At 37.3% G+C, this 25,000-nt stretch overlaps 1 protein-coding gene across 7 annotated transcripts in view; it reads left to right on the plus strand.

Moving 5' to 3' along the window:
* Nucleotides 1-25,000, plus strand: part of sdk (sidekick cell adhesion molecule) — a 177,632-nt gene that overhangs the window by 151,052 nt on the left and 1,580 nt on the right. The window contains exons 4-37 of one of the 7 annotated variants that reach the window (XM_043016153.2): nt 132-351; nt 645-827; nt 1,011-1,219; nt 1,389-1,539; nt 1,913-2,040; nt 2,670-2,738; nt 4,053-4,172; nt 4,544-4,699; nt 4,983-5,212; nt 5,333-5,528; nt 5,810-5,995; nt 6,363-6,541; nt 7,777-8,035; nt 8,339-8,530; nt 8,919-9,115; nt 9,242-9,451; nt 9,571-9,825; nt 10,188-10,419; nt 12,909-13,037; nt 13,161-13,331; nt 13,640-13,820; nt 14,043-14,258; nt 14,609-14,834; nt 15,019-15,213; nt 15,388-15,552; nt 15,713-16,082; nt 16,282-16,400; nt 16,549-16,708; nt 17,519-17,539; nt 22,260-22,417; nt 22,563-22,725; nt 23,337-23,363; nt 24,068-24,357; nt 24,493-25,000. The exon at nt 24,493-25,000 is cut by the window's right edge and continues 1,580 nt beyond it. In XM_043016153.2, the coding sequence (XP_042872087.2) occupies nt 132-351; nt 645-827; nt 1,011-1,219; nt 1,389-1,539; nt 1,913-2,040; nt 2,670-2,738; nt 4,053-4,172; nt 4,544-4,699; nt 4,983-5,212; nt 5,333-5,528; nt 5,810-5,995; nt 6,363-6,541; nt 7,777-8,035; nt 8,339-8,530; nt 8,919-9,115; nt 9,242-9,451; nt 9,571-9,825; nt 10,188-10,419; nt 12,909-13,037; nt 13,161-13,331; nt 13,640-13,820; nt 14,043-14,258; nt 14,609-14,834; nt 15,019-15,213; nt 15,388-15,552; nt 15,713-16,082; nt 16,282-16,400; nt 16,549-16,708; nt 17,519-17,539; nt 22,260-22,417; nt 22,563-22,725; nt 23,337-23,363; nt 24,068-24,357; nt 24,493-24,738 (6,209 nt within the window). In that variant the 3' untranslated portion in view covers nt 24,739-25,000. The remainder of the gene's footprint in view (nt 1-131; nt 352-644; nt 828-1,010; nt 1,220-1,388; nt 1,540-1,912; nt 2,041-2,669; nt 2,739-4,052; nt 4,173-4,543; nt 4,700-4,982; nt 5,213-5,332; nt 5,529-5,809; nt 5,996-6,362; nt 6,542-7,776; nt 8,036-8,338; nt 8,531-8,918; nt 9,116-9,241; nt 9,452-9,570; nt 9,826-10,187; nt 10,420-12,908; nt 13,038-13,160; nt 13,332-13,639; nt 13,821-14,042; nt 14,259-14,608; nt 14,835-15,018; nt 15,214-15,387; nt 15,553-15,712; nt 16,083-16,281; nt 16,401-16,548; nt 16,709-17,518; nt 17,540-22,259; nt 22,418-22,562; nt 22,726-23,336; nt 23,364-24,067; nt 24,358-24,492) is intronic. The other 6 variants (XM_043016155.2, XM_043016154.2, XM_043016157.2 and 3 more) reach the window with 6 other exon arrangements.

A 25,000-nucleotide genomic window follows, 5' to 3' on the forward strand; every position in this document is an offset into this window, starting at 1 on the left:
TTCTGCCAAGTAATTCCCTTGTAATACAGAGTCCGAAGCAAAGGACCCACCCAGGATCTCTATATTCCCTCAAGAGAGGATCGAATGCCCTCGACACAGAGCGCCCTAACCCTCGTCCTTTCGCCCGGCAGACATGAACGGCTACAACGAGACCGAGAACACGGAGCTGAAGGTGAGGGCGGGGGACGCGGCCATCCTGTCGCTGCCGCCCCTCGAGTCGTACCCACCGCCCTCGGTCACGTGGCAGGCCGACGACAACTCCCTCCTGTACGGGATCAAGTACGCCACCACCGACCCCGCTAACGAGCTCATCATCCTCGAAACGCAGGCGTCGGACATGAAGACCTACAGGTGAGGAAGGAGGGCGCTTGTGGATGTGTGAGAGTATGAGTATGAATATGAGTATGAATATGAGTGTGTGAATGAGTGACTGAGTGAGTGAGTGAGTGAGTGAGTGAGTGAGTGACTGAGTGAGTGAGTGAGTGAGTGAGTGAGTGAGTGAGTGAGTGAGTGAGTGAGTGAGTGAGTGAGTGAGTGAGTGAGTGTGTGGGTGTGTGGGTGTGTGAGTGTGTTTGGATGTGTGCATGGAAGTGTGATGGCATCCTGGTGAAATATTTCTTTTACGTTTCGCTTCCGTTTTGCAGTGCACGAATTACGAACACGCAGCTGGGTGTGGAGGAAGTGAGTGGAGGAATCAGCCTCGTGGTGGAAGGCAACAGCGGTGGCGCAGAGGACGAGATCTCACCGACCATCATAGTTCCTCCTGCCAACACGACCATTGTTAAGGACTCGAGCATTGCACATTTACAGTGCATTGCTAATGCTAGGTAAGTCAGTTTAACATTTCGATGGTGTTTTTTTTTTTATTAAGGTTTGAATATATCTAAAGTGGAGAATATACCATATGTTTAGTTATGACAACCAGAAACTAGGAAACTATGACTTAATCTATAACTATTACATTTCAACACATTTTCTGGAACTTAAAATGATTCTTTCCCTTTATCCAGACCACTATATCAGCTGGAAACCCTGTGGTTCAAGGATGAAGTTCCCATTGAACAGTCAGGAGTTGTCTTCTCCTTCAACGGCCTCTGGAACCGCACCCTGAGTCTCCTCCAAGCGGACCTGCACTACGCTGGAGTCTACAAGTGCCAAGTGCGCCTCAGAACGAGCATTGATAGTCCTATTGTGGCGGAGGCCAGTGTTATCATTCACGGTGAGTTGCTTCGGCAGTTAAAATGGCCACTCGTTGAGTTTTTTTCCTCTTGATTAGAAGGTGTGACTGACCAAATTAAGTCGTGTTTGATTTCGGTGTAACCTTCATGTTCTCAAGATGTTTTGGGGGTGTTTCAAGGAGAGGATATTAACATAATATGAACTTTCAGAGAGACCAAAATTGAAGCAGCAGCTACCAGTGGACACATATGCTGATTTGGGGAAGACCCTGACGATTCCCTGCTCGGTGACAGGCACACCTCTCCCCTATGTTACCTGGTATAGGAACGCAGCGAATATTAATACTTTAGATGATAACAGGTAAGTGGCTGTCTTTGTAATGTCTTTTGTACACATATGCAGTTATTTTGCTTTTAGGGTTTGTATAATTGTGTTCACTATAGAAGGAAAAAGAGACATACCACACATGATACACATATACTCATGATTGTTTTAGGATAATGCAAAGGGCAGTATATTATTGCTTATAAAGACTGTTTGAATGCAAGAATATTTTTTTAGGTAACATTTGATTTTTAGTCAATAATTGGTATATCAAATGTATATTAATAATTGTCATATTGCGAATCTATTAAAGACAAAAAAAATAGTTTTAGGTATAAAACCAGCAGGTTTGTGGTATTGTTACAGTTGATATTGTGTCAATGATGTACTACTTTTTTCTGCTTTAAAGGTATCGAGTACTTCTTAATGGCTCCTTGGCAATATCATCAGTCCAAGTGAATGACACAGGAATGTTCCAGTGTCTAGCCTCTAATGAGGCTGGGGAAACTTCGGCTTATACGTGGCTGAAGGTCAAGAGTAAGTAGATAGTCTTTGTGTACTTTCCAATAAACATAAGCTGTAGTTTTTTAAATTAAAAGGATTTTGGTGTTGGGTTAAACATTTTTGCAGCATGACTTTGGATATAAACTTGGTTTAGCTTCGAGTTTTTGAAAATGAGATGGTACTTGTCATGTATTTGATGGAATATAATTTTTTTTACACATAAACTCCTTTCAGTAGGTAGCACCTTCATAAACATATGGGATTTGTTTTCACTTGTAGTTGTGAAAGTGAATTGCATGCTGGGTTTTTAAACTAATATAAATTTTGTCTTCTTTGGTTCATCATTCAGTTTTATGTGAGTATTAAATGATCACAACCTATAGTATATCATTATTTATGCACAGTAACTCATTTCTTCATTTGGAAGTAAATTGCACATTTATTAGCACCTATTACCATATATGTGTAGTTAAAGTGTTATTTTTATTTTGAGTATTCATACCCTTTTCCTCTGTTTTTGTTTAGTTTTTTTCCTTATTTCTTTTTATGATGATCATTATTTTTTCTAACCTGAAGATAGCATATATGATAAACCTTGAATACAAAGTCATTAGTCGGTAGTGTTCCATTCCTGAATGACATTTTCTACGGTTTCCTGGCAGCGCGGTGGGGCGACCTTCCTCCTAAGCGTGTACTCAGGTCCCTAAAAGCAAGGGCCATTGCTCGCTATCGTAAGAATTGTACTAACAAGTGCATGCATCTGTTTCCACAGATGTTCTCTTGTCAGCTGTTGCATGTTAGGAGCATGGGTTGATTTGGGTTACTCTGTGGCTTATGGTTCTTCACTTTTATTTTGGAAGACCTGCATTTGTTGATCTGTTTTGCTTTTTGTGTTGACTAGCCTTCTGCACAAGGAAAGAGCAAGGAGGCACTGTGTTATTTTTATGCTTTACACATATAACTATGTATTAAAAGTAGGTATTTACACACATTAGTTCATATTCACATTTGTGTTGAATATATATATAGTTCATTGACTGTAGATTCAGAGAGATTGCATAAAAAGTTAGCAAATATTTGTATGTTTACTAAAACAAATGTTGATATACTTAATATTTATCACAGGTTATTGCATATGATTTTAAAGAGAAATTAATTATTATTAGAATCTGTACATATTTATTTTTAGACTTATGAGTTGCTAGTTTAATATTAGGTTAGAAAAGGATGAAGATGAGGACTTTGATCCTGCTCATTTATAGATATATAATCTTCATGTGTATGAAAAAGTCGGTGTCCTATGCAACGAGATACTTGACTAAGAGTGTCCTGCCAAACTTTCTCTATGCTTTCTGTGTTTCATATTCACAATAAAGCTTGGTTCCCAGTCAAAGTTCTTCAGGATTCTTGATTATTTTATCCACTTTGGTGCTGTGTATTCCATGTTTTTCAATGTATATATGCTTTTTGTGTCATAACAGGCCTGATATTTTCTCATGTTTTTCAAGGCCCTTATAAGATGCTGATTTTCTTAATTTTTACAAAATGAAAATACTGTGAGCATAATTATCTGTCATGTAAGGTTCGTTTTTGGCTGAGTATTTACATTACTAATTTTTAGAATGTTTGCACATATCTGAATACTGTAGAGAATAATGTTTGTTTTCTTGATTCATAGAATTCATAGGTTTAGTTACTACATTACTACACTTGTTTTAGGTGTATTGCTTGAATTGACCTAATCATTTGTGTTTTTAGAAAGTGATGAGCTAATGGATATGTTAAATTAGTTAATATTTTGAGTAGTTTCATTTACAGTTAATGAGAATAGTTTTTCCAATATTATTCAGTTCTTAAATATTCTATGAAAGAAAAAACTATTTCAATTTGATGGGTAAAGATGAGGGAGATTGTATTACCTACTAGAATAAAATCAGTATGTTCAGAGATTATTTATTGTTCAAGATGACTACAAACCAAAGAAGGAAGTAGCTTAGTGTTTAGTCTGTGGCAGTTTGGTTGCTTATATCAATATGAATTTTCAGCCTCTGCTCCTGTCATGCTTGTGGAACCTCAGAATATGACTGTCTTGGACGGGCAGGACGCCACGATGTCCTGTCGTGCAGGGGGGGCTCCAACGCCAAATATCACCTGGTTCTTCAATGGTAAAGTATAGGAAGTGAATGTTCTTCAGAGTCAGATATTATGAGATCACTTTTTCTTTGTTACATTTGTATTTTTTTATTGGAAAAAAAAGTATCATATAAGGACATCAGTAGTTGTTTGTCTTGTTTTCATTAATGCTAGAATTATGAAAAGCTGGAGTTATTGATATTTGTATACTCTTCAGTTTACTTGAAGTCAGGTGACTAAATTTGGCCTTATATATACTGTTATATGCCATAGATTTTTACTTATTTTACTTGAATTCACTCTCTGATAAGAAGAGAACAGACATAGAATTTGATTGAAACAATTGTTTGTATGAATAAAGTTGTTTAAAAAAAATTACTTATATTTTTATATTTTTTCATAGATAAAGATGAATTATTTGAAAATGGCCACTACGAAATCCTGGCGTCTGGGGATCTTCTTGTTGTTGGCGTTGGCACTTCCGATGAGGGGAAATATACGTGCATGCGTGCCAATGAGGCTGGCTCTGTATCAGGGGATGCTTGGCTGTCTATTTTAGGTGAGTATTAAGACAAGAAATTTCCATTGAAGATAGGACAAATATTTATATATTCAGTTCTTTGATTCTTTTACATATTTTGCTTTCTAAGTGATTATAGGTAAACTGCAGTGAATTAACACCAAATCATTATGTGCTCCATTTTATTATTTCTTTAGGGGTTACATTCACAGTTTCAAAGTATTTTAAAAGGCTGGCTATGTCATTGTCTAATGCATAATTAACCAATTTGAATAATCAGAGTAAGAGATGTCTTATTTCTATTTTTTTTCCCCCCTTTCAGTCAAGACTCACATAATACAACCTCCTGTCGATACACGGGTCATTCTCGGACGAGTCGCTTCCTTGCAGTGTAAGGTGTCGCATGCTCCCTCAGTGTCAGTTGAAATTCATTGGTATCATGAAAGGAATCCCATTGATCCAAATGGAACTCCAAGAATCAGCATCCGGCAAGATGGAACGCTGGAGATCCAAGAGGCTAGGGCTGCTGATGTTGGCCAATATACTTGCATGGTGAGATTGAGAGGATCAGTTCATCACCTGTGTGATGCTTGATGTTATATGAATGATTTGTAAATTAGAATGACTTCATCAAAGGATTGAGATTTTTAATAACTTTATGATTGTTTTTAGGTGAGATCTTCGGGTGGAAACGAAACAAGGTCTGCCAGACTGGAAGTGATCGAGTTGCCATATGCCCCGACCAGCGTAAAGGCTGAGCGTGCTCCACGGATACCCAAGTCAGTAAGAGTATCCTGGACTCCGACTTTTGATGGGAACAGCCCAATCATTAAGTTCATCATTCAGAAGAGGGAAGTACCAGTGGAAGGTAAGCTAGGTGTCGGGTTGTATAGATTTTAAATAATTGTTACTTTTCACGTGTTATATATATATGCAGAATGATATGTTTCTATTTTTTTGTGTTTGCTCTTTTATGTATTTGCTATGAGTTTCTAATTCTATTGATTTTTATGTATTTTAACAAAGTAAATTCCTCTTTATTGAACCTTAGTTTACATGTTAGATACCAAGAAATCTTATACATGTAATATATATTCATATGATGAATACATTTTACAATATGTTAATTCATACTGTAATCATTTTCAGGTGTAGTAGATGACTTGGGCTTAAACTGGATAACAGTTCTGACAAATGTAAGTGCAGCCAGAAATGAAGCAATTGTGAGTGACCTGCGGCCTTCCACGGGATATCAGTTCAGGGTCTCGGCTGTGAACAATGTTGGTGAGGGATCTCCATCTCAGCCAAGCAACACAGTCATTTTACCACAAGAGGGTAAGGGATAGTTTGTACTTTTTTGAGTGATGGCTTGGTTTTGAAGGTTAAGATTACATGTTTTTTTCTTGAGTGATAGGGTTTTAATAAGTGTAATTGATATTCATGTAATTTAGGTGTTTAGAATTGTGTTTGATCTCTTTCCTCCTGGTTATGTGATGATATTTTATTAATATTAGAATCAAAGGTGAGAAGTTAGTTGAATTTGAATGTCTCTGAAATGCAGAAAAGTATAAAGGGAACATACTGGTCATGTCTAAAAATTGGTATTGTCACAAAAATATTATTTTTATGAGGTTTTGCCCACCTTGAACATAGAAATGGTTCTCTAAACAGACCAGAAAATAATAGCCCCTTATTTCTCCAGCTCCCTCTGGCCCTCCGCAAGGACTGGTCGGATCCCCGAGATCATCCACGGAAATCATGATTCAGTGGGAAGCTCCAATGGAGGAAGAACGGAATGGCATGATCCATGGCTACATGGTGCGCTACAGACTTTGGGGCTACAAGGACTCCCAGTGGTATTACAGAAACATTACAAAAGAGGTAATTTTCAAGAACAGTGTACTTGCAGATGCTCCTTTATTTTTTGTGTGAGATATGGTTTATGTTGCAGTGGTGGCTCTTTGCTGATGAAGCACCACTGATTTAGTAAAGAATTGATGATTAGAATCTCATTCATATATTTATATGAAGAATGATATGTTATGGTTCTTAGAAGTATTGTTCATACCTAATCTTAATGCAGTTTTTGCCAAAAACTAGCTTTTTAAGTTTGATCATATTAAAGTTTACTTAAAATGATCACATCAAAGTTTACTTGAAATCTACCATAACAAATCAGTTATTTTGGTAAGTCTTACATGATTTATATAAAAGCATTCTTTATTTTGTTTGTATATCCAAAATGAACATGGAATGTTTCAGGAGTGTCATGCTCCCTGATTTCTGGAATATCATTAACCTTGTTTTCTCTGTCTTACTGTCCTTATCAGTAATTGAGACATTCCTTGTTTCCGACAAGCTTTAAATGTTGAACATACACTAAACCTTTAGAATACTTGACACTTGAATGTAGAAAAGAAGATGCCTCTTGATAAGTCTGTAACTGATAAGATTAGCAACACTTACCTGATACAGCACTGTACTTACTTAATGCACTTAAAGAATTCATAATCTTGACATTGTGATGCCTTGCTCTTCTGTCATTTGTGTGTATTTTTGGTTCGCTTGCATTTTTAAAAATTTCTGTTTTTCAACTAGACATTTAAGACTGTGCACCGCCTCATTCCGGGCCAGAGTAAGTTCAAGGTATGATGTTTAGGTAGAATGATATATATTAGTGGATTAGATCTAGAAGAAAAATATAGACCAGTTATAGATGAATAGAGATATAGACATATAGATGTAGGTGTCACATATTTCTGAAATTTTTTAGGCATGTAGATGGGACTGTCAGGTACAGATTTTAAGCTTTCATTTTTAGTTATCAGAAGTTATTTATGATTATTAGAGAAAAAAGGTATAGTACATAGTTATTTATGTTTTGTAAAGTTTTGATAAGTTTGTATTATTGTGTTTGTTATTATTGAGGTTATGTTTATATTGTAGATTATAAAGTACACATTTAATGATGTTTGTGATCTTACTTTGTTCAGACAAAATCATCTTTCTATTCATCCCAAATGTGATCCTTAGATTGGTAATGTGCAATTGCATTATTGTTGTAAATTATTAATGTACCAAATGTTAATATTAGGCTTGCTATTGAATAATTTCAGACACAGCACAACTATTTGATTGGAGGTCTCATCATATGGAAGGACTACGAGATCCAGGTGGCTGCCTACAATATCAAAGGTGTCGGAGTCTACTCTCATGGCATTCGTGTGAAAACTAAGGAAGGCGTTCCAGCTGCAGCTCCAAAGGACGTGAAGGTGGAGGCGCTTAGCTCAACCACCATCAAGGTTATGTGGAAGCCTCCAGATCCTTGGATGATTAATGGAATCAACCAGGGATACAAGTTGCAAGCATGGAAGGGTATGTCTTAGGTTCTCACTGTTTGTAGGGACTGATAGTTTTACTCTGAGATAATGAAGATTTTATATGATTTGTCAGTTTTACTTTAAGAAAATGAAGATTTTATATGATTTGTCAGTTTTACTTTGAGAAAATGAAGATTTTATATGATTTGTCATTAATTATCTGTATACTTATATGCATTATTTATAGTCAGCAGTAGGGATGATATACCGTTTATGAGAGATCTTACAGATAAACTAAATCATTGTCTTAATATGAGGTCCAAGCAATGCTAATGGCTTATCCTTTTATTTTTAACAGTCCAACCTGATGATGGTGTCGAGCCTGATAAGGCAACAACTGTGCCGCCTAGCCCGTATCCTGATGCTGTAGAGACTGCCCAGCTTGTTAATCTTGACAAATACACTGAGTACTACATCACTGTCTTGTGCTTCACGCATCCTGGTGATGGCAACAGATCTCAGCCCATAAAAATCAGAACTCTAGAAGATGGTAATACATCATTAAGTGCACGTTTCTCTTTTCAATACAAAACATAAATTTTATAGAATGCTTTACCTGGTATATGTTTTGAATTTTTAAATCAGATTTATATGTTTTAGTCATGCTTAACCCATTCACGCCGGGGCCATTCCGGCTTTGCACGGTCGCTATACCGAGGTTTTCGAACGCATCATCCGAGCGCTTCGAGATTCTCGGGCGCACGGGCCGCGAGCCTGGGCTGCCCGCTCGCTCACCCCGAGCGCCCGCCTTGGCCAGATATCTCGTCGGCGGCGTCGGACGCGAAAACCACGAAACGTGTCAGCACGTCATCCGGCGTGATTGGGTTAACAATGCAGGTATTCTTACTAACAAGGACATTTTCTTTTCTTTTTTTCAGTGCCAGATCCAATTGAGAGCTTGAAGTTTGAAGATATCAGTGACCGTTCTGTGCGAGTTCTGTGGTCTGAACCTGAACAGAGTAATGGCATCTTGAAAGGCTACACATTATCTTACATGGTGAAGGACACGCCAAGCACTAGAGTCATTCAGAACTTCACTGCAGATGTCACAACACACTTAATAACAGATCTCTCTGTAAGTTGTATGTAGTTTGTTTGTGGTGTAGATCTTTTTTAATCAACATATGATATTTCATGTGAGGTATGTTATGATCAGTTTACAGTAAGAAGTCAAACTAAAATCTCATTTCCATGATTTCAGGCCACTACTTTTTACACCTTTGAGGTGTATGGATGGACCTCAGTAGGACCTGGCACACCAGTGACTGCAACCATTCAGTCTGGTGTCGAGCCAGTGCTCCCAGATCCTCCCCAGCGGCTGGCTGTTTCCAATATCCAAGCTTTCTCTGTTGTGCTTCAGTTCACCCCAGGTTTTGACGGCAATGCTTCTATATCTAAGTGGACAGTCCAGGTTAGTTACTTTCTTTAGAAATGTTTTGCTCATTTGGAATCCAAACTGGAGAAGACTAAATGTATATGGCAGAAAGGGTTTATACATAGGCACATGATATTATTTCCTTTCATTCCCAGGCTCAGTCATCACGCAGCAGCACATGGGAAACTGTTTTTGGTGTGTCTGCCCCGGATGCCACTACAATCACTGTGCAGAACCTTATTCCCTACACCAACTACCGTTTGAGGCTTATTGCCAATAATGTTGTTGGAGCTTCAGCACCATCTGAACAGTCGCCAGAATTTCAAACTCTGCAGGCGGAACCAGCTCACCCACCATCAAACATGACTGTCCGGGCAATGTCATCCACGCAGTTGCGAGTACGATGGATTGTAAGTATTGTTTATTTAAAGGTTCTGTCACAAGAGTAGTATGATAAGTGCTTTAATTATTTCCGTTTGTTAATACCCATTCAGTTTTTTTCCTATAATGGTTATTTTTATTCTTATCACCTGGTAGTTAGAAGATTTTCTTGGGCTTAATTCAAGAAAACTTTTATTAGTGAGTGTTATAATGTTCTCATTTTTTTCAATATTATATAAATTGAAATCTACATATTGATGCAATAGGAGAGAATATATGCTATTGCTTGTGTTATTCAAAAGGAGAGATCTCATTCCTATATCTCTGAACATTTATTTTTCACCTATCTAATCGTGTCAAATGTTAATGGTTTTGTTTGTTTTTCCAACAGCCTCTACAACAGTTTGAATGGTATGGGGCACCCCAGGGATATCACATTCGCTACAGACCTGTTGGCTGTGACTGTGATTTTGCAGAAGACTTTGTGTATGACAACACTGCCAATTCCCACCAGTTAGTAGGCTTGCAAGAATACACTCAGTATGAGGTCTCCATGGTGGCTGTCAATGACATTGGTCCTTCCACTCCGACTCCTCTGGCCGTTGAGAGAACTAGGGAATCAGGTAAAGGATTGTTTTTTTTTTTTATAACTGTTGCCTTCTCCTTCATAGTTGGATATGTCAGTAATTCATATAAAGCTAATTAATGAATAATAAGTGATAGGTTTTTTTGATTGGTCATATGCTTTCTTAGAAGTTTGGTTAATAAAATTAAATATTTCCTTCTACTTTTGAGTAACAGCTTATGTAAGGAGGCTAAGATTACTTAGGGGTATGTTATTTTTTTTATTATTGGCTAGAACACTTCAATATAGTAAGCATAGAAGCTATATGTATGGATATTGCACAACTATATCTGGAAAAAAAACACAAAAAAACTGCAGTATTGCATGCATATTCTTTTTTATTACATCCATTTACAGCCCAACTGGCAAGGTGATAGTTACTCTCTTATGTATTGCTGTTATTAGATATACACAGTCCATTGACAGAAACGATTTCACTTGAAGAAAAGAAATACAATAAAAAGGTTGATAGTCATTTTGTGTCTGGTCTTATAAACACTAGAAACACAGATGGCCGTTACTGTAGATAATGCACTGTGTATAAAGACTGTTGTGATAACTTTTATTGTATGTTCATGGAGTTTTTGCTGAATTTTAGCAAATAGATATTTGTGAAAATAGATAACTATGAATGAACACTATTTTTTTAAGTATTGAAGTATAAAGTGTTATTGAATTTCCTTTGGACAATTTCTTGCCTATATACTAATTCAGGTAAAAGTCATTGAACTCTGACATCCTGTGTAAGTGATGTTTCTCTTTTCAACTTTTATTCTTGTGGTTTTCTTTTTGTTGATTAAAAAGTTTGCTTTTTGTTTTATTCTGATATTCGCATATACGCCTTAGCCATACTGAGGGTGGAATGTTCAGTTGAAAGTTGTATTCCATTTTCTTTTGCAGAAACTAAAGTGATGGATATGAATTAGAATCAGAAAATATTATAAACTACAGTTAATGGGACTTTTCAATTGGAATTAGACAATAAGTGACACAGGGCATATTAAAGAATAGAAGCAGATGAGGATGTCTCTTAATTCTGCATGATTTCCAGTCAAACTATATACTAGAGCTGGTCTCCAAAACACACACTTTTTATTGTTTAAAATATCTGTTGAATCTCCTTTTCTCGGCTATAACATTGGACAGAAGTGGCTTAATTTCCTTTTCTTCTTTAGCTAACATATATCGTTTATTTATATTTATACAGCATTTTGGGATTTATTTGTGGAATTCAGTAATGGATTTACTGGAGCTTAAATTCAGTGTATTAATTGATAGGGTTTATATATTATTATATGTGGTTTAGTGTATGAATTAATTTGTCATTTTGTCAAAATCTTTTTTGAGAGATAATTTCTTTGAATAATGTAAAGGGAAGATGTTTGAAGAAGTATAGGTTGTCTTGTGACAAAATCAGCCATCTAGAGTAGGTAGCTCAAACTTGTTGATATAATAATTTCTTCACTCACTAAAGAATATATGAGAAACCATTAGCTAGTGTATCGGCAAGTATAAAATTTTCAGAAATCTTGCTGTGTGCATGAGGTGCATGGGTTAGAGGAGACATACTTTTTGTTTGGATAGATGCATATATGAACTGAAAATATGAATGACATTTTTAGTAGCTACAGAAGATATGAATTGGAAAGATGTGATGGTTGCTGCTGCAGCTTCTTTAGTGACACCTTTTTAATGTCACTATAAAGTTTCTTGAAATTATTCTTTGGGTTTGCACTGCTTTTAAATGCACTTATTCATAAATGGTTATATGTTCAAAAGATACTTTTATAGTTTGTGCGTATTACAGGATATTCTATCTTTATTTCTTTGAAATAAGTTTGTTAGGAAATCTGAACTCTATAAAATAGGTAGATATGACAATGTTTAAAGATCTTTTAGAAAGAACATTAAAAAAATAAGTATTTGTGTGATAGTTTAGTGTGATGGTACAACTGGCAAAGATGGGAATGTTCTTGTTTTGTGCTTTTATTCATAGATTAGGCACTAGACATTCATGATATACCATTCACTATAAAATTTAGGCACAAAGTATATGATGTTGGGCAAGGGTAGCAAATGGTTTGAGCCTCACCTAAGAACACTGTAGGAATGAAAGCATATGTTAATTGTGATTATATTCTGATACCTCTTCTTGATGTGATTTATGGTGTATTTGTTAGTAATGAGTTTAGGATTGTAGTTAGATACCATATAAGGTCTGGTTGATGATATCGTAAATGTTTCCATGAGTTGCCTGTTGCTTTTGGTAGGCTGTGGTATTGTGTTCAGATTTATGTGCTAAACACTGCTAACAAGTTTTACAGAATTTTGTGATATAATCAGAATGACTTTAACAGGAGCAAGAAAAATAATCAAATCATGCATATTTTTGATACTTTTATCATTACACTGCTTTTTTGTAAAATGTTTGCAAAGTGTTATTCACTCTGGCATACATTATCATGTGTGAATGTTTCTGTTTTGCAGTTCCAAGTGCTGGGCCAGATGGTGTTAGTGCCAACGCCACCACGTCGACGACAATTGTTGTAAGATGGAAAGAAGTGCCAAAAATCCATCAGAATGGCATAATTGAGGGATACAAAGTGGTTTATGTTGGTAAGTTACGCTTTCTATTATGCTGCTCTGAAGTTGACAACAGAGAAAACATTGTTGTATAACGATTTCTTACAAACTTTATGGAAGGTACTTGATTTTTTTTTCTCTCTCTCTCTCTTCCAGGAAAGAACATGAAGCCACAGGAAAAGATTATCCCCAACAATAACACCTTTGCTGCAACCATTACCCAACTTCGAAAGTATTATCAGTATACAATTCAGGTCTTGGCTTACACCAGAAAAGGGGATGGGGCTTTGTCAAATCCTCCTCTGCTTGTCCAGACTCATGATGATGGTGAGTGCTTTATAAATGAACTGTGAGGAATATTAGGTCTTTTATGTGTAGTGGTACTTTGTATTGATGTTTTGGCTCTTCTCCTGGTTTTAAGTTTTGAACCAAATATTAATATAAGTTGTAATGAATCTACATATCCCAGTAAGGAATAATTGTTCTATAGAGTAAATTTTATTTTTTGTAATTTGATTTTTTTTTAGGAATCTAAAGATGCTGCTTGTGACTTTCATATCATTTTCATTTTGCATAAACTGCACTTGATAATGTTATTATTTTTTTTTCATTTTGTATTGTTTTTCCCCAAACAGTTCCTGGGCCACCATCAGACATCTCCTTCCCAGATGTAACTTTCACTTCTGCCCGAATAATCTGGGACGAACCAAAAGAACCCAATGGAGAAATCACGGCATATTCTATTGTCTACCACCTTGCGGATAACACGGATGTGAACAATACTCTGGAGTTTGGTCATACAGAGAGGACATACAAGTAGGTCTTTTTGATAGTTGCATTTGGTGTTTTTCCTCTCCTTTTTATGTTATAGTGTGTATATTTCCATTTGATTAAAAATGAAAAGAAACAGAATTACCGCAATCACTGTTGTTTTAATTAGTTGATGATTTTTTGTGAACAGTTTGATAAAAGACTAATTAACTCCCCTCTTTTTTGTGAACAGTTTGATAAAAGACTAATTATCTCCCCTCTTTACAGAGCTATTGGATTAAAACCACAGAGTTATTACATGTTCTTGGTTAGAGCACGTACTCGGCTAGGTCTAGGTAGAGCTGTGAGGGCACCTGTTTATACCACCAACAACAGAGAATTCCCAGCCCCTCCATCAAAGCCCTCAGTCTCTCATTCACAAGTCACTGCTACGTCCATCACATTCTCATGGAACCCAGGCAGAGATGGCTTTGCCCCCATCAGGTACATTAACAGAGTGTTGAAAAAATAATTTGTATTTCATTTAGAAGTCAGCTAGATATGTGTATTGAAAATGATGAGGAAAAGGTCACAACTCTGGTAATGCATTATTTTGTTTTGATTACAGATGTTTTTAGAATTTCATGTGAAAGTAGGTTTTCTATTTATCTAATTGCTATTGATTAGGATTTAGGATTTCATAGGATTCCTGCAGTAGTCAAACTTACAGTTGAACAATGGAGAACTCAATAGATATTTTTCAGTGAATATATAATACCATACTTTGATAGTAAGTTTCTTCAGTGGAGAATATGTCATGTCTTTCTATGCTGATACTGAATTTTTACCCACAGGTATTATACAGTACAATACACAGAAGGAAACAGTGGTTGGCAAAACATAGAAGAAAGAATAGATTACTCAGCAACTAGCTACACTGCCCAGAACTTGAAGCCTTTCACACCCTACTCATTTAGACTCCAAGCAACAAATGACATAGGGCCAAGTGGCTGGAGTGACAGCAGTGTGGAGGTCAGGACTCTGCCTGCTGAGCCCACAGAGCATCCTACTGACATCAAGGTTGGTCTTTGAATTTTCTTTTCACATCTGCTTTGATTTTGTTACACTTGTACCTGGCTAGCATTGAATCAAAAGAACGTATTGAATTGTATAGGGAAAACAAATACAACTTCCCATGTAGTTTTCAGGTTAGAACGTAGATATAATCATTGTGAATCATGCTATGCCTATGTCTTTACTTCAGGTCATACCGATAACAACTAACAGTGTGCGAGTGGAGTGGACACCCCTTTTCCCAGACTCCTGGAGTGGAGATGCGAAAACAGGGGGTTACAGAGTCAAATACCGGAAAATCTCTGATATACCCACTGCCTTTAATATGCAGCATGAAGAGTTACAAGATACTCTGGCAAGAGAAGTTGTATTGCAAGATCTTCAGGTATGTTTAAAGTTTTTAATGTATCAGGTTTAATTTAATGAAAGTTGGACTGGATCTTATCACAATGTTTCAATTTTTTTATGATTTTCATGTAATACATATAGATATACCTTCATATTTCATTATCATTATTCAATCTTAAATTTGATAAAATAAAACCATATGTTTTTACAGCGAGATATGAACTACGAAGTGTTAGTAGTAGCTTTCAACAGCCAGGGTGAGTCTCCACCATCAGCTCCCATCACTGTTTATGTTGGAGAAGCTGTTCCTACAGGAAAACCCAAAAATGTCAATGCTGAACCTGTTACTTCTACAGAAATAAAAGTAACATGGGAAGTAAGTATCTACCATTTTTATTATTTATTTTTTTAGATATACTATTTTCTTTATTTTTTTCCTGCAGTGACAAATTATGAAGTTTGTAATTTATGTATTTTAGCTGATTATATGATAAGTCTTACACCATGATGCACCATTAAACTTTATGTACAAACAGCCACCAGAGGAACAAGAACAGAATGGAGAACTCCTTGGATACAAGATATTCTTCCGAAGTGACAAAGACCCAGAAGGAACCGAAGAGATTGAAGTAGTAGGAGCTGGTACCACTAGCTATGAACTGCCATACTTGGATATGTACACAAGATACATTATCACCATCCTCTGCTTCAATCCAGCTGGAGATGGACCCAAGTCAGTCCCTGTTTATGTGAGGACGTTGCAGGATCTGCCTGGTCCTGTCGCCAACCTCAGTTTCACAGATATTACCATGAATAGCCTGAAAGTGATATGGGATTCCCCTGCAAGGCCCAATGGGGAGATTGTGGGATACCTTGTTACTTATGTGACAGCCAGACCAGATGAGAGTAAGTTCTTCACCATCCTTTATGTCTTTTGTTAGGATACTATTTTGAAATTATTTCATATTTATAGTGTATTTATTTTTGAAAACAATTTTCCTCTTGTAAATGAATTCTGTTACACCACTAAAGGGTGTTCACTGCATGCCAATGAAGCACCATATAAAGTGGATTCTTGTGTAATCAACACCTTTTCTTTCTCCAGACTTTAGTAAGCAAGTGAAGCAGAAGGTTGGAACTCCTTATTTACTGGTTACATCATTGGAAGAGGAGGTCACATATGAATTCAATGTCAAAGCACAAACTATAGATTATGGGCCAGAGGTAAGCCATGCAGATAAGACAGTTGTGTTTTACATCCTCAAAAATATGTCTCCTTTTTTCCATTAAAAAAATTGAAGTCTTGTATTATACAGTTATGGAGGAAAAGTATTCCCATTGGCAGCTACTATAGATAAAATGCATCCTCCAGGTAAAGGCCAATGTGACCACTGGACCTCAGCCAGGATCCCCAGCCAGGCCCAAGGACTTGACACTTACTAAGACTGTGTCGAGTGTGACACTACACTGGCGCAACAGTCACTCAGGGAAGGGCTCCATCCTTGGCTATTACATTGAAGCAAAGAAAATAGGTATGAATTATCTTGTATACAGTAGTGTTTGAAGGATTATGAACTCTGTTAGATAGATGTCCACTGCATTTTGAGAATACACGTTTGCATATTCAGTTTTGATATTTTCTTCTTATAGTGGTATACTTTAATTTACATGAATATCTACTCTGCTTAGATAGTATTTCACAAGCATGTTTAAATATTGTTTATGCCTGACATAATTTGCACTTTTCTTCCTATTAGCAGAGCCATATGGATTATGCATATCTGTTTATCTTGTGTATGATATGTAAAAGTATGCATTAGACTTACAACATCAGTATTTTTCATAGTTAAAGAATCACCCTCTTCAGCTGAAATAGTTTTTCTACTTTATGAAAGTAGCATCACTGTGTGCTATTGAATAACCCCTTGAGCATGTTAGTGAAATACTCATGAAACTAATGATACTTGATCTGTACAATGAGATTGAAATAGATGTAGTTATCCCCTTATCTTCATAGATTCAGGTGAATGTTGTACATTTCACTTCATCAAACTTAATCTCTCACTTTTATAGTACAAAGACATTCCAGATTTTTATATAGAAAGTTACACTAATGGATTTTTTTTATGTTACCTTGTCCTTGACTTTTAAAAGGAATTACTTTGCATTTTCTGACCCCATGATAATGAAAAAGCAAATTGGCTGAAGAATGCTGTGGTCATAAAAGCACAACATTAAAGCACTTCACAGTAGTTAGTTTTATCTTGGCTGTATATGGTGGTGGTGTTTCTAAGTGTCTCTTCTCTTTTGTATATTTACTCTCCTCGCCTGCCCGACTTCAGCCGGTTTAGAGTGGCAGATGTGTAAGTATAGGTGGTGGTTATGGCTATATTTTGCTTGCTTGGTTGTTCTCTAACCCTTGTAGCATCGGGTGTTCGTGTAACTGGGGAATGTTTGCTAATGTGTTGTCTTTTAAGTGATGAAAAAGAAGTATTGATAAGCCGTGTAAATAACCGTTTTTGCTTGCAGTTTAGATTTATGTTTGTGGTTAAGGTATTAAAATTTATATTGACATGAGTATTTAGAAAGATTGAGAAAATTATCATCTTGAAACAAATAAGAAAGATCAGAAAAAAAATTATGTGATTTCCTAATTTGTAGATCTAACCCCTTGTCTTCTTATGGAGTTGTTTCTGTAGATTGAAATAGTTTCCATATAGTCTACTTTTTTTTGTATTGTTCTTATATAAATCATCCATAATTGAACACCATCTTTGTGTTGTAGCATTTTTAGACAGTCTAAGAGGCTTCAACTTTTTAAAACTTCCAGTATATAGAGATAGTGCCCATTGGAAGACTCTTCAGATTATATTTTTTCTGTCATTTATGGAGTCCTATTGATTTATTTGTTTTGTGTAGCTTTACAGTTTGATGAATATTTCTGGTGGCATTAAATATCCTTTTATGAATATGGTTGATGACAAAAATATACCATAAAGTCTTTCATTTGAAGAGATGCAGATTTTGTTAAGGTTTAGCTGTTTATTTTTTATAATTGTTAAAATGTTTTGTTTGAATCTGAATGCGACATTTAATGTAATTTTTAGGAGGACATTCATGTGTGTGTTCATGAATATATGTATATATATGTGCATATAAGCATGTATGCATGTATAAATGTATATATGTATATATGTATGTATACATGTGTATGTGTATATGTAGATATGCATATGTGTATTTATACACACACACTCACACTCAATACTCACTATTCCTATATGCTACTCACTACTCACTACTCACTACTCACTACTCACTATACACTACACACTACACGCTACACACTACACGCTACACACTACACACTACACACTACACACTACACACTACACACTACTCACACTCACACTCACACTCACACTCACACTCACACTCACACTCACACTCACACTCACACTCACACTCACACTCACACTCACACTCACACTCACACTCACACTCACACTCACACTCACACTCACACTCACACTCACACTCACACTCACACCCACACCCACACTAACACTCACACTCACACCCACACCACTAACACTCACTACTCACTACTCACTACTCACTACTCACTACTCACTACTCACTACTCACTACTCACTACTCACTACTCACTACTCACTACTCACTACTCACTACTCACTACTCACTACTCACTACTCACTACTCACTACTCACTACTCACTACTCACTACTCACTACTCACTACTCACTACTCACTACTCACTACTCACTACTCACTACTCACTACTCACTACTCACTACTCACTACTCACTACTCACTACTCACTACTCACTACTCACTACTCACTACTCACTACTCACTACTCACTACTCACTACTCACTACTCACTACTCACTACTCACTACTCACTACTCACTACTCACTACTCACTACTCACTACTCACTACTCACTACTCACTACTCACTACTCACTACTCACTACTCACTACTCACTACTCACTACTCACTACTCACTACTCACTACTCACTACTCACTACTCACTACTCACTACTCACTACTCACTACTCACTACTCACTACTCACTACTCACTACTCACTACTCACTATACACTACACACTACACACTACACACTACACACTACACACTACACACTACACACACTCACACTCAATACTCACTATTCCTATATGCTACTCACTACTCACTACTCACTACTCACTACTCACTACTCACTACTCACTACTCACTACTCACTACTCACTACCCACTACCCACTACCCACTACTCACTACTCACTACTCACACTCACTACTCACTACTCACTACTCACTACTCACTACTCACTACTCACTACTCACTACTCACTACTCACTACTCACTACTCACTACTCACTACTCACTACTCACTACTCACTACTCACTACTCACTACTCACTACTCACTACTCACTACTCACTACTCACTACTCACTACTCACTACTCACTACTCACTACTCACTACTCACTACTCACTACTCACTACTCACTACTCACTACTCACTACTCACTACTCACTACTCACTACTCACTACTCACTACTCACTACTCACTACTCACTACTCACTACTCACTACTCACTACTCACTACTCACTACTCACTACTCACTACTCACTACTCACTACTCACTACTCACTACTCACTACTCACTACTCACTACTCACTACTCACTACTCACTACTCACTACTCACTACTCACTACTCACTACTCACTACTCACTACTCACTACTCACTACTCACTACCCACTACCCACTACCCACTACTCACTACTCACTACTCACACTCACACTCACACTCACACTCACACTCACACTCACACTCACACTCAATACTCACTATTCCTATATGCTACTTACTACTCACTACTCACTACTCACTACTCACTACTCACTACTCACTACTCACTACTCACTACTCACTACTCACTACTCACTACTCACTACTCACTACTCACTACTCACTACTCACTACTCACTACTCACTACTCACTACTCACTACTCACTACTCACTACTCACTACTCACTACTCACTACTCACTACTCACTACTCACTACTCACTACTCACTACTCACTACTCACTACTCACTACTCACTACTCACTACCCACTACCCACTACCCACTACTCACTACTCACTACTCACACTCACACTCACACTCACACTCACACTCACACTCACACTCACACTCACACTCACACTCAATACTCACTATTCCTATATGCTACTCACTACTCACTACTCACTACTCACTACTCACTACTCACTACTCACTACTCACTACTCACTACTCACTACCCACTACCCACTACCCACTACTCACTACTCACTACTCACTACTCACTACTCACTACTCACTACTCACTACTCACTACTCACTACTCACTACTCACTACTCACTACTCACTACTCACTACTCACTACTCACTACTCACTACTCACTACTCACTACTCACTACTCACTACTCACTACTCACTACCCACTACCCACTACCCACTACTCACTACTCACTACTCACACTCACACTCACACTCACACTCACACTCACACTCACACTCACACTCACACTCACACTCAATACTCACTATTCCTATATGCTACTTACTACTCACTACTCACTACTCACTACTCACTACTCACACTCACACACACACTCACACTCAATACTCACTATTCCTATATGCTACTCACTACTCACTACTCACTACTCACTACTCACTACTCACTACTCACTACTCACTACTCACTACTCACTACCCACTACCCACTACCCACTACTCACTACTCACTACTCACTATACACTACACACTACACACTACACACTACACACTACTCACACTCACACTCACACTCACACTCAATACTCACTATTCCTATATGCTACTCACTACTCACTACTCACTACTCACTACTCACTACTCACTACTCACTACTCACTACTCACTACTCACTACCCACTACCCACTACCCACTACTCACTACTCACTACTCACACTCACTACTCACTACTCACTACTCACTACTCACTACTCACTACTCACTACTCACTACTCACTACTCACTACTCACTACTCACTACTCACTACTCACTACTCACTACTCACTACTCACTACTCACTACTCACTACTCACTACTCACTACTCACTACTCACTACTCACTACTCACTACTCACTACTCACTACTCACTACTCACTACTCACTACTCACTACTCACTACTCACTACTCACTACTCACTACTCACTACTCACTACTCACTACTCACTACTCACTACTCACTACTCACACTCACACTCAATACTCACTATTCCTATATGCTACTCACTACTCACTACTCACTACTCACTACTCACTACTCACTACTCACTACTCACTACTCACTACTCACTACCCACTACCCACTACCCACTACTCACTACTCACTACTCACACTCACACTCACACTCACACTCACTACTCACTACTCACTACTCACTACTCACTACTCACTACTCACTACTCACTACTCACTACTCACTACTCACTACTCACTACTCACTACTCACTACTCACTACTCACTACTCACTACTCACTACTCACTACTCACTACTCACTACTCACTACTCACTACTCACTACTCACTACTCACTACTCACTACTCACTACCCACTACCCACTACCCACTACTCACTACTCACTACTCACACTCACACTCACACTCACACTCACACTCACACTCACACTCACACTCAATACTCACTATTCCTATAATGCTAAAAGTTTTTTGATGGATTTAAAAAATTCTTGTTTTAGGGTCAAGATATTGCATCTTCTATTATTCTTTGTTACTAGAAAAATGTTTACTCATTTTGAGTAGATTGTGTTTTGAGTTTCTGAACTTTTATGTAATGATGTTATCTCAAGAAATAGTTTTCAAATTGCGGTATTGTGAAACCTGATCTAAATTTAAAGGAAAAGTTGATTTGACTTCAGAAAGAAATTTTAGGAAATAATTATTTACAAGTTTTTATATCTGCCTACAGACTCTGACAAATGGTCAGTTTTAATGAAAACGGAGACAGGTGAGGTTGAAGAATACACAGTTTCCTATCAGAACTTGCTGCCGTCCACTCAGTATGAATTCCGACTCATTGCGTACAATATGTATGGAATTTCGTATCCAGCTGTTGCTAATGAGAAGGTAAGTTATATACAGTTTCTCTATTCATAATTTTTGAGATGAGAAATATGATATGATGACTTGGAATTTTGAGATCTCAAACGTTCTAAAATATTATTTAGAAAGATTTTTGTTAATTCATTTTTCTTCCCATTTACTTTGACAGATTGTGACACCATCAAAACGCTTTTTGGAGTATGGATACCTGCAACAGCGACCCTTCTATCATCAGACGTGGTTTATGGTTACGCTGGCTGCAATCTCTGTGGTCCTGATTATCATTGTTATTGCAGCACTCTGCGTTAAAAGTAAAACGTACAAATACAAACGTAAGTGAACACAACCTCATCATTTTTTAATGAGAATTTATCATACACATCATTATGGAGCTATTTTAGATTTAGAGGTTGTATGATGACATTCCTCTCGACGGTTGTTTCTCTCTGAGGTGAGGTTGGAACTTGTTAATGTATCATGTAGATACCGTAACCGTTGCTTCATAATGATAGGTGTGGTTATAGTTCTCTGACTTGCGACCCCTTTTACTTCACTCTTCCACTTGTGTGTCGGTGAGGGCAGAAGCTTTGATGTAGAGTAATGCCGTACCTCCTATGCAGCTTCCTTAGTTTAATCTATTATATGCTTGTAGTTATCTCTTTTTTTTACTTCTGTTTATTATGTACAGAAGTTGCATGAATATTTAAATGTTAAATGTTACCTTCCTTTAGGGTAAGAAATAGTCACTTTTCTGTTCTTTAATAACCAAACTTTTCACCTTTATGTTAGTAGTAAGTTTACCTAATAATTTTAAGCTACTTCTTATATCTAGATTTTTTATTATTTTACACTTTTCACATTACTGATCACAGATCACTGTGGTGAAAACATTTACTCTGTTATTATTTTGCATGAATATTAAAGCACACTGTCTTATTCCCAGGTATTGTAGAGGAATTGTTGTCAGCACGTAAGTTTTTAACTACCACAGTTCAGTGTTAAAGCACATTCTGCCACGCATGCTGCATGACTGTTGCAGGCAGCAGCTGTAACCAAGTGTTGCACACCTACACTTCTTGTTTCAGAGTATTTCTTGTCTCACGAATTGTTGATTCCCATGTTCACCTCCTCCCTTCTCCCATCTCTCCCCCCTTCTCCCATCCCCCCCCTTCCCTTTCCCCTTTCCTGGATATGGAGAAAATTTTCTCATTCTTGACATTTACTGCAAAGAGCTCTGTGATTGTATCATGTTGAATGTCATACTATTCTTCTGTTTCCATACATGGGGGGCTCTTGTATGCAGCTTTTTGCTTTTTGATGTAATGCCTTTGTTATCTGTCTTTTCTCATGTGACTTGCAGGTTGAATATAAGGCACAGATATTAGCTGTTCCATTCAAAAAATATTATGAAATAATGAAGCTATGTTGTTTAAATTGCTTTAAAAGTATCTTTTAGTTAAGAAGAGAGTTCATGCAAAACATATCTTGTTTGAAGCTGTTGGCCAGTATTGCCAAGTTGTTCTATCATGCAGTTGTAATGTAACAGCATTGCAGTTGACTTGTAGATTGTTGTATTTTGTATTTGCAATATTTAATGTACATACTGTACATTATGAAATACTCCCAAGGTATTAAATCCAACTGAAAACTAATCATGACTTTTTTGTATGCTAGAAGAAGCAGCCAACAAGACAATGGAAGAATCTCTAAACACAGATGAGACTGCCTTCTCCACCTTTGAGATGAGGCAGTCTCGGCGAGGCACCATGAGCAAAAGAAGCACGCTAGGTCGCAGGTCCGTTGTCGGAGCCACAGCTGTTGTCAATGCCAAGTCCCCACCCCGTCCAGCTCCTGCATCCGTCACATACTCAGACGACGATACAGTAAAAGGATACGACGAAAATCCAGATGACTCCAGTGAATTAACAGAAAAGCCCACAGATTTGTCTTCAACTGCATCAGAGGTAATTTACTTTTGTTGTTTCTTTCATTTTTTTAAAATTTGTGCTATCATTGAAAGTGGAGAAAATAAGCTATTTGTGTATTTGGTTAAAAAAAAAAGAAGAAAAAAAAAGTAAACATTTATCTTGATCTTGCAGCAGGAATCAGAGAGTGAGGCTGAGAGCCACCATTCAGAGCCACACTCCTTTGTCAACCACTACGCAAATGTCAATGACACTCTTCGGCAGTCGTGGAGAAGACAGAAACCCGTTCGTAATTACTCAAGCTACACAGACTCGGAGGCAGAGGGCAGTGCAGTGATGAGTCTCAATGGAGGCCAGATCATAATGAACAACATGGCAGGTTCCAGAGCACCCTTGCCTGGCTTCTCATCTTTCGTATAGTCAAAGCACTATCTAGATACTTTTCAAATAATCTGTAATTAGACAGAAAAAAGACAGTATCAATTTTAAGTCCAGTATAAATGTGATAAGAAGCGTATGGCTCCCCAGACGGATCTAACTCCACAAAGCTGGCTCAGGTGACCCCAATGGAAAGGTTGCTGCCTGTGAGTCTCCCTAATGTTTACTTGTCAGATGGACACTGGTCCCCATTGTCTGTGATATGTATAGCATTATTGTAAATATTAGACTAGTTTTCATCCTC

Source organism: Penaeus japonicus, unplaced genomic scaffold, assembly GCF_977035675.1.
Source record: "Penaeus japonicus unplaced genomic scaffold, GWHDUDI00000001_assembly GWHDUDI00000010, whole genome shotgun sequence".
NCBI lineage: Eukaryota > Metazoa > Arthropoda > Malacostraca > Decapoda > Penaeidae > Penaeus > Penaeus japonicus.